Below are 10,809 nucleotides of genomic sequence, written 5' to 3' on the forward strand. Positions count from 1 at the left end.
AACTACTTTCTTGGAAAGTGTTGTTCCTTTTGGCCATCTCTTCTGCTAGAAGAGTTTCTGAATTATCTGCTCTCTCTCTTGTGAATCTCCTTTTCTGATTTTCCACCAGGATAAGGCAGTTTTGCAGACTTCATTTAAATTTCTACCTAAGGTTGTGAATTCTAACAACATTAATAGGGAAATTGTTGTCCCTTCCTTGTGTCCTAATCCTAAGAATTATTTGGAGAGATCCTTACATTCTTTGGATGTGGTAAGAGCTTTGAAATATTATATTGAAGCTACTAAAGATTTCAGGAAGACTTCTAGTCTATTTGTTATCTTTTCTGGTTCTAGGAAAGGTCAGAAGGCTTCTGCCATTTCCTTGGCATCTTGGTTAAAGCTTTTGATTCGTCAGGCTTATTTGGAGTCGGGTCAGGCCCCGCCTTAGAGAATTATAGTTCATTCTACTAGATCAGTCTCCACTTCGTGGGCTTTTAAGAATAATGCCTCAGTTGATCAGATTTGCAAAGCAGCAACTTGGTCTTCTTTGCATACATTTACTAAATTCTACCATTTTGATGTATTTGCTTCTTCGGAAGCAGTTTTGGTACTACAGTTTTTCAGGCAGCTGTTTCAGTTCGATTCCTCTGCTTATGTTTGAGTTTCTTCTTTTCATTATGAGAATAAACTTATAATTTTGGGTTGGGTTGGGTTTATTTTTTTCAGCAGAAAATGGCTGTTATTATTTTATCCCTCCCTCTCTAGTGACTCTTCTGTGGAGTTGCACATTTTGGGTATTACTATCCCATACGTCACTAGCTCATGGACTCTTGCCAATTACATGAAAGAAAACATAATTTATGTAAGAACTTACCTGATAAATTCATTTCTTTCATATTGGCAAGAGTCCAGGAGATCCACCCTTTTTATGGTGGTTATTTTTTGTATAAAGCACAATTATTTCCAAATTCCTTTGTTGATGCTTTTTACTCCTTTCTATATCACCCCACTACTTGGTTATTTGTTAAACTGAATTGTGGGTGTGGTGAGGGGTGTATTTATAGGCATTTTGAGGTTTGGGAAACTTTGCCCCTCCTGGTAGGATTGTATATCCCATACGTCACTAGCTCATGGACTCTTGCCAATATGAAAAGAAAAGAATTTATCAGGTAAGTTCTTACATAAATTATGTTTTATATAACTGTTGGTTGTACAAATCTGGGGAAGGGGTAATTAAGGGATTATCTATCTTTTTAAACAATACAGACTGTCCCTTTAAGTTACTTTTTAATATAAAATGTGTTTTAAATAGGTACCTTTGAACTTTCTTGGCACTCCAAATAACAGGTGTATCATGTCATATTTATTGTCCCAATACTGTTTCTTACCATCTAATGTATGGGTTTTTAAGTAGGTAAGTATTATTTTGGAACGTATAAAGGGAGAATATAATATGTAAAATGCCACTGCATTTAATATATTCCACAATGATCCATTATTTTTCATTATCCTCATATTGGTAACCGTCTCAATATCACACAACCATTTTAATTTATTTTGCTAATTTTCTACCGACATTTTTTAGTTAGAATAAAAATCTAATTCATCATGCATTAATAATTGGATAATTTCATAAAACCTGTGTGTCATGCCTAAATGCGTTGGTTCTGTGATCCGTTATATTGTCTATATGATAAATATTTTTAATAAGGTTAATTTGAAATATCTTGCAGAATGTCACATTTTTGATAATTTAAAAAGTAACCTGAAAAAAACCCATTTGGAAATGTATTTCACCCATGTTGTTTCATTTATTTTTTTGTTGGAATTAGATGTACAAATACTAATAAAACTAACATTAATTAATTCTTGAATTGTGCATTAAATATTTGAGTTAAAAATCCTTCCTCTATATCTATCGTGCATTAGAAAGAAATTTTAATAAATTAAAGGGCCACTAAACCCAAAATCTTTCTTTCATGATTCAGATAGAGAATAGAAATTTAAACAACATTACAATTTACTTCCATTATTTATTTTGCTTCATTTTTTAAATATCCTTATTTGAAGAAAAAGCAATGCACATGATGAGCCAATCACACAATGTTTCTATGTGCAGCAACCAATCAGCAGCTAGTGAGCATATCTAGATATGCTTTTCATCAAAGAATATCAAGAGAATAAAACAAATTAGATAATATAAGTAAATTAGAAAGATGTTTAAAAATGCATTCTCTTTCTAAATCATAAAAGAAAAAATGTGGGTGGCATGTCCCTTTAAGGACTAGATTACTAGTGGAGCGCTAACAGTCATGCGCAAGCGAAAAGGGGTTTATCACAGGTGTTTGCGCTCATCGTGTTTTTTGCTTGTATTAAAAGTTGAAAGTAAATGTTAACGCTGGAATGCAAACAAAGTTAACCCTCGTTGGGATAGCGCAGCATCAGAGCTCTGGTTAACTGTTTCACCAAACAAAAAATTGTTTCAAAATAAATAAAAAATTACATTACAAAGTACAGTTACACTCATAACAACACCATCTAATAAAAAGAATTTAAAAACAATATTGCATAAAAAAGTTACAATGGCTCAAAGATATGAGGTCTCAGATGTTAGAGAGAAAAAAAAGGCAGACAAAGGGCTTTAACATAGAGATATATAGACATACATACACACACACATATATATATATTGAGGAACGCCGCTGAGGATCCACGCATTGGGGAAGACACGCATCGGAGTGGAGGTGCGGAACTGTCTTCCCCGATGCGTGGATCCTCAGCGGCGTTCCTCAACGGAGGCATGGAGGTTCCACTCCATCCGATGTCTGTCATACACTGAAGATTGAATGCAAGGTACCCCATTCAAGCTGTTGCATTCCTATCAGCTGAAATTTTTAAATCAGCCAATAGGATTAGAGCTACTGATTTCCTATTGGCTGTTCAAATCAGCCAATAAGATTTCAGTAGCTCTCATCCTATTGGCTGATTTAAAAATTTCAGCCAATAGGAATGCAAGGTACCCCAATAAATATGGGGTACCTTGCATTCAATCTTCAGTGTGCGACGGACAATCACATAAAGTGGAGCCTCTACGCCGACAAGGACCGCCGCTGAGGATCAGCGAGTACCTATTTGGGGCTTAGTTTTATTTATTTTTTAAAGATTATGGATTTAATGGACAGTAAAAGAGCCGATTGCCCTTTTAAGGGCAGTAAAAGAGCTGAATGCCCATACAAATGCCCCTTTAGGGGCAATGGGTAGTTTAGGTTTTATTAGTGTTAGGTTTTTTTTATTTTGGGGGGGTATGGTGGGTGGGGGGTTTTTACTATTAGGGGGGATTTTGTATTTTTTAAAAGCAAAAGATCTGTTTAACTTATGGCAATGCCCTACAAAAGGCCATTTTAAGGGCTATTGGTAGTTTAGATTAGGGGGTGATTTTATTTGGGGGGGCTTTTTTATTTGCATAGGGATTAGGTTTAATTTTTTTAATTTTGATAATTTTGTTTAATTTTTTCTGTAATTTTAGAGTTTTTTATTTTTTATAATTTTAGATTTTTTTTGTAATTAAATGTTAGGTTTTATTTAAGTGTAACTTAGTATTGGGGTTAATTTAGGGGGTGTTAGGTTAGGGGGCTTAGTAATTATATTAGTTATTTGCATTGTGGGGGGTTGGTGGCTTAGGGGTTAATAGGTTAATTAGGTTTATTGCGATATGGGGGTTTGTCGGTTAAGGGTTAATAGGTTAATTAGGTTTATTGCGGTATGGGGGGTTGGCGGTTCAGGGATTAATAGGTTAATTAGGTTTATTGAGATGTGGGGGTTGGTGGTTTAGGGGTTAATATTTTAATTATGTTATTTGCGGATTAGTGGTTAATTACTTTATTATTTTGCAATGTGGGGGTTTGCAGTTTAGGCGTTATAATACTTTGTGCTGGAGATTAGGTTTTATTGTTATACTTTGTGAAGGCGGTTACGTGGTTTTTTATTTCTTTTTTGCGGCGGTTGCTTGTTTTTTGTTATTTAGTGCGGGTGGTTACGTGTGTTTTTTTTTGTTTGTTTTTTAAGGCTACGCTGCATCCAGGTGGATTCTGAAAATGGCAGGGTGGATATCTGTTTTTATCACATACTCGTATCAGAGTCTTTTCTAAAGGAATCTACCATACTCCAGAGAGTGAAAGCATATTACTGTTTCCCAAAAAAAAATACAAAAGACCACAGTATACTCCTGAAAAAGAAAGGATTCGACTCACACCATACAGATGAAATTCATCACTAGAAACTAAAACATACCATACTCCACAGAGGAGAAGAATACCCCAAAGGCACCAGAGGGAAAAAAAAGAAGTTTTGAAACCCAAAAGTACCATACTCCAACTGGTCACCAAGAGACAGATATCTTTAACACAGATAGGGATTAGTGATGTCGCGAATAGTTCGCCGGCGAATAGTTCCTGGCAAACATAGCTTGTTCGCGTTCGCCGCGGCGGGCGAACATATGCGATATTCGGTCCGCCCCCTATTCATCATCATTGAGTAAAACTTTGACCCTGTACCTCACAGTCAGCAGACACATTCCAGCCAATATGCAGCAGACCCTCCCTCCCAGACCCTCCCACCTCCTGGACAGCATCCATTTTAGATTCATTCGGAAGCTGCATTCTTAGTGAGAGGAGGGACAGTGTAGCTGCTGCTGATTTAATAGGGAAATCGATAGCTAGGCTAGTGTATTCAGTGTCCACTACAGTCCTGAAGGACTCATCTGATCTCTGCTGTAAGGACAGCACCCCAAAAAGCCCTTTTTAGGGCTAGAACATCAGTCTGCTTTTTTTTTTTTCTGTGTAATCTAATAGCAGTTGCCTTCCTGCCAGCGTGTGTCAGGCTCACAGTGTATACTGTGCCCACTTGCCCAGTGCCACCACTCATATCTGGTGTAACAGTAGTGTACATTTGAAAAAAAAAAACACTTTTTTGACTGTGAAATAATAGCAGTCAGTTTCCATCACACGTGTGCATTTCAGGGCCTGCCAGGGCACAGTGTCACACAGTGCAACTCATATCTGGTGTAACAGTAGTGTACATTTAAAAAAAAAAAACACTTTTTTGACTGTGAAATAATAGCAGTCAGTTTCCTTCACACGTGTGCTTTTCAGGGCCTGCCAGGGCACAGTGTCAGACCAGTGCAACTCATATCTGGTGTAACAGTAGTGTTCATTAACCCCTTAATGACCACAGCACTTCTCCATTTTCTGTCCGTTTGGGACCAGGGCTATTTTTACATTTCTGCTGTGTTTGTGTTTAGCTGTAATTTTCCTCTTACTCGTTTACTGTACCCACACATATTATATACCGTTTTTCTCACCATTAAATGGACTTTCTAAAGATACCATTATTTTCATCATATCCTATAATTTACTATAAAAAAATTATAAAATAGGAGGAAAGAATGGAATAAAACACACTTTTTCTAACTTTGACCCCCAAAATCTGTTACTCATCTACAACCACCAAAAAACACCCAAGCTAAATAGTTTCTAAATTTTGTCCTGAGTTTAGAAATACCCAATGTTTACATGTTCTTTGCTTTTTTTGCAAGTTATAGGGCCATAAATACAAGTAGCACTTTGCTATTTCCAAACCATTTTTTTTCAAAATTAGCGCTAGTTACATTGGAACACTGATATCCGTCAGGAATCCCTGAATAGCCATTGACATGTATATATTTTTTTTAGAAGACATCCCAAAGTATTGATCTAGGCCCATTTTGGTATATTTCATGCCACCATTTCACCACCAAATGTGATCAAATAAAAAAAATTGTTCACTTTTTCACAAGTTTTTTCACAAACTTTAGGTTTCTCACTGAAATTATTTACAAATAGCTTGTGCAATTATGGCATAAATGGTTGTACATTTTTTCTCTGGGATCCGCTTTGTTTAGAAATAGCAGACATATATGGCTTTGACATTGCTTTTTGATAATTAGAAGGCCGCTAAATGCCACTGCGCCCCACACGTGTATTATGTCCAGCAGTGAAGGGGTTAATTAGGGAGCATGTAGGGAGCTTTTTGGGGTAATTTTAGCTTTAGTGTAGTGTAGTAGACATCCGAAAGTATTGATCTAGGCCAATCTTGGCATATTTCATGCCACCATTTCACCGCCAAATGCGATCAAATAAAAAAAATTTTTTACATTTTTCCAAATTTTAGGTTTCTCACTGAAATAATTTACAAACATTTTTTGCAATTATGGCACAAATGGTTGTAAATGCTTCTCTGGGATCCCCTTTTTTCAGAAATAGCAGACATATATGGCTTTGGCATTGCTTTTTGGTAATTAGAGCTTGTAGGGAGCGTGTAGGGTTAATTTTAGCTTTAGTGTAGTGTAGTAGACAACCCCAAGTATTGTTTTAGGCCCATTTTGGTATATTTCATTCCACCATTTCACCGCCAAATGCGGTCAAATTAAAAAAAATAGTCAACTTTTTCACAAACTTTAGGTTTCTCACTGAAATTATTTACAAACAGCTTGTGCAATTATGGCATAAATGGTTGTAAATGCTTCTCTGGGATCCCCTTTGTTCAGAAATAGCAGACATATATGGCTTTGACGTTGCTTTTTGGTAGTTAGAAGGCCACTAAATGCAACTGCGCACAACACATGAATTATGCCCAGAAGTGAAGGGGTTAATTAGTGAGCTTGTAGGGAGCTTGCAGGGTTAATTTTAGCTTTAGTGTAGAGATCATCTTCCCACCTGACACATCAGACCCCCTGATCCCTCCCAAAGAGCTCTCTTCCCTCCCCCACCCCACAATTGTCCCCGCCATCTTAAGTACTGGCAGAAAGTCTGCCAGTACTAAAATAAAAGGTATCTTTTTATATATATATATATATATATATATATATATATATAAATAAATTAGCATATTTACATATGCTGTTGTGTAGGATCCCCCCTTAGCCCCAAAGCTCCCTGATCCCCCCCAAAACAGCTTCCTAACCCTCCCCCTCTGCCTTATTGGGGGCCATATTGGGTACTGGCAGCTGTCTGCCAGTTCCCAGTTTGCAAATAAAATGCATTTTTTTATTTTTATTTCATTTTTCTGTAGTGTAGCTTCCACCCCCCAAGACCAATCCCCCACCCGCTCCCAGATCACTTAGATTTCCAAGTACTAAATATTTTGCACCCCTTTCTCCCGCTTATAAAAACATTTTTTTCTGTAGTGTAGCGGTTCCCACCCGCTCCCTCCCCGTGCACCCGCGCGCGCCCCCGGCGATCCCGCCCCCCTCTCTGACAAGGACCGCATCGATGGCCGCCCACTCGCCTCCCACTTCAGCTCCCACCCACCAACAAATGCGGCCATCGATGCCCGGTGCAGAGAGGGCCACAGAGTGGCTCTCTCTGCACCGGAGGGGTAAAATTTGTTATTGCAGGATGCCTCGATATCAAGGATCGCTTCAAGCTGCTTTCCAACCGAGGACGTACGCCATACGTCCTCAGGCGTTAACTGTATTTTTTCTGAGGACGTATGGCGTACGTCCTCGGTCATTAAGGGGTTAAAAAAAAAAACTAGAAATTTGACTGTGAATTAATAGCAGTCAGTTTCCTTCACACGTGTGCGTTTCAGGGCCTGCGAGGGCACAGTGTCACACCAGTACAACTCATATCTGGTGTAACAGTAGTGTACATTAAAAAAAAAACTAGAAATTTGACTGTGAATTAATAGCAGTCAGTTTCCTTCACACGTGTGCGTTTCAGGGCCTGCGAGGGCACAGTGTCACACCAGTACAACTCATATCTGGTGTAACAGTAGTGTACATTAAAAAAAAAACTAGAAATTTGACTGTGAAATAATAGCAGTCAGTTTCCTTCACACGTGTGCGTTTCAGGGCCTGCCAGGGCACAGTGTCACACCAGTGCAACTCATATCTGGTGTAACAGTAGTGTACATTAAAAAAAAACTAGAAATTTGACTGTAAATAATAGCAGTCAGTTTCCTTCACGCGTGTGCATTTCAGGGCCTGCCAGGGCACAGTGTCACACCAGTGCAACTCATATCTGGTGTAACAGTAGTGTACATTTAAAAAAAAAAAATTTTTTGACTGTAATAGATTGAATAGCAGTTAGTTGTCTGAAAGCGTGTGTGTCAGGCCTACAGCGTCTACTCTTCCAACTTCTGCCAGTGCACAGTGCCACTCATATCTGTTGTCACAGTAGCTTTCACGCATAGTACCACTAATCGAAAAAAAAAATGACAGGCAGAGGCAGGCCACCCCACAGGAGTCGTTGTGGTCGTGGTGCTGTGATTCCCTTTGGCCCTAGAATAATGCAGTGCGGTGTTAAACGGGGAGTTTGGTCTGTCACTGTGAAGCGGGCGTAACCCTTACACTACCTGATCGATACAACATCATACCTGATGTTTTAAAGCACGTTATTCCAAACAATTTAGGAATGTTAGGTGATTTATGCCCTTTATGGATTAAAACCAGACTCTGCATCAACTATGTAATTTTCCATGGGAGTTTTGCCATGGATCCCCCTCCGGCATGCCACAGTCCAGGTGTTAGTCCCCTTGAAATAACTTTTCCATCACTATTGTGGCCAGAAAGAGTCCCTGTGAGTTTTAAAATTCGCCTGCCTATTGAAGTCTATGGCGGTTCGCCCGTTCGCAAACATTTGCGGAAGTTTGCTTTCGTCGTTCGCAAACGGACAATTTTATGTTCGCGACATCACTAATAGGGATTAACTCCCTCCAACGCTCCTCACATGCCTCACGTGTTTGAAGTCTAAAAAGGTGAGCAACATTTTTACTTTTTCCCACTATACTGTTAACTAGTATATTCATACTGCACCATAAATTGTTTTCTGTTTATGTTTTCTCCATTCTATGAGCGCTACAGTTTGGAACCCTCGACTCCTACCCATTACTATTTATTCCATTGATGATAGTGGAATCTCCAGACTAAGCTGCCTTTGAAATATATCAGGAGAATCTTTTCAAAGGGCAAAATAACTATTTGCATAACACTCAGCACAAGCCAAAACACCCTACCCATTTCACAGACACACACACATATATATATATATATATATATATATATTTGTGCAAAAAACATTTTATATATATATATATATATATATATATATATATAAATATGTATTTATGTATTAAATAGAACATAATCCTTTGTGTAGAACGTTTTGAATGAGAAATATTCATTTATTCATGTCGTGTTAGCGCACTTGAGAATATGCAATCGGGTTTGTGCACGAGAAGGTTGTTAGGGATTTTTCCACTTTTTTTGCTCTATTGACTTCTATGGGGGAATATGTTATCATGGTTGTGATATTCTAAGTTAGTGTTAAGTGCGCCGGGTTAGCGCAAGTGAAAACGTCTTATTTTCAACTTGTAATATGAGCGCTACCCGACGCGCTAAAGCTTACTTCTAGCGGAATTAATGCTTGAGCAGGAGTGTTAAATACAGCTCCACTTGTAATCTAGCCCTAAATGATATATATATATATATATATATATATATATATATATATATATATAACATCAAATTAACGTCTTTGTAAATATATTTTAAGTCATGGTTAAATTTATAACAAATAAATATATTGGAATGAAATGCTGCAGTTGACTGTCATTTTAGCGTTTTTATATGCAAGTTATAGCATTATAATTAGATAGAGGCATCAAGAAATATGTTTTTCATTATTAATTATTTCCAGCTTAGTAATTAGTTTAGAAGTTACATAACAGAATGAAGCAAATTTGTGACTGGCAGCAGTAAAAAAAAAAAAAAAAATAACTTGTGAACTGTGTAAAATATGACAATAGTGCTACATTATATAAAGCGTGCTTTGTTCATATGCTAATTAATTTACTCCGTATGATAATAAATATAGCTGCTTGCAAGGAAGGCATAATTAACATATGTATAGAATCTCTATTGTGTTTCAAGCTCCAGATGGTAGAAGCCAATAAAACCTAACATATGCACATGGTCTCAGATGACTGTCAGAATAGAAGGTTTAACCATAACAGTACATCTAGATAAACAGGCATTGTTATATAAAGGTTAAAGTCCTTTATTTCCATATTCAGGATTCCCCTATGCTTGTCAATGAACATTTTCCTTTGCAAGAAAATTATTGGATTGATTTACAACATGTGTACATGTTTTTGTATGTTACATTTATATGTATATTACTTATTTTAGGTGATGCAATCAATTATTATCGTTTTAGAGATGCAGATTATTGTTTTTAACAAATATAAGTTTTTAAGAGACATTATAGTTGAAAGCATCCTGTGATCGATCTAATTGTAAAATAACCATTTGTTGTTATAGTTATCTTTGAAAATGTCCAATAATATTTTTAAACTATAATTTGACCTTGACAAGCAATGACAGCTATTGTTTATTTTGTTGAAATATAATATAACAAATGACTTCTGGCAAGAAAAAAAAAATTAGAAGAGACTTACAGCATAAATAGCCCCAGCCTTTTGAATAAACTGAAGATATGGAGAAGATATGGAGAAATATCTCAAACATAAAGAAAACATGAGAATCCTAAAAGACAGATTTAATTTTATAGCAAGCCTTGTAAAATTTAACTTCTTTGTTTTGACTCAAGGTTCTTAGAGTGTAAAACATACACTACGAAATTAGGAGATTTTTATTGTAAAATGTATTTAAATTTTGACATTCACATTGACTGCTGGCCCTGCGTTTGATACTGTATAAAATGTTGATAAGTACAAGCTGATATTATTTAGCTTGGTAGCATATGCACAGTAACATCACACCCACCTAAACCA

General features: G+C 36.9%; 1 protein-coding gene across 1 annotated transcript in view; it reads left to right on the forward strand.

The window, feature by feature from the left end:
• Positions 1 to 10,300, forward strand: part of LOC128652496 (ATP-dependent DNA helicase PIF1-like) — a 68,042-nt gene extending 57,742 nt beyond the window's left edge. Inside the window, exon 2 of the mRNA XM_053705432.1 lies at positions 10,205 to 10,300. Coding sequence (XP_053561407.1) covers positions 10,205 to 10,300 — 96 coding nt within the window. The remainder of the gene's footprint in view (positions 1 to 10,204) is intronic.
• Positions 10,301 to 10,809: the final 509 nt, after the last annotated feature.

This window comes from Bombina bombina, chromosome 3, assembly GCF_027579735.1.
Source record: "Bombina bombina isolate aBomBom1 chromosome 3, aBomBom1.pri, whole genome shotgun sequence".
NCBI lineage: Eukaryota > Metazoa > Chordata > Amphibia > Anura > Bombinatoridae > Bombina > Bombina bombina.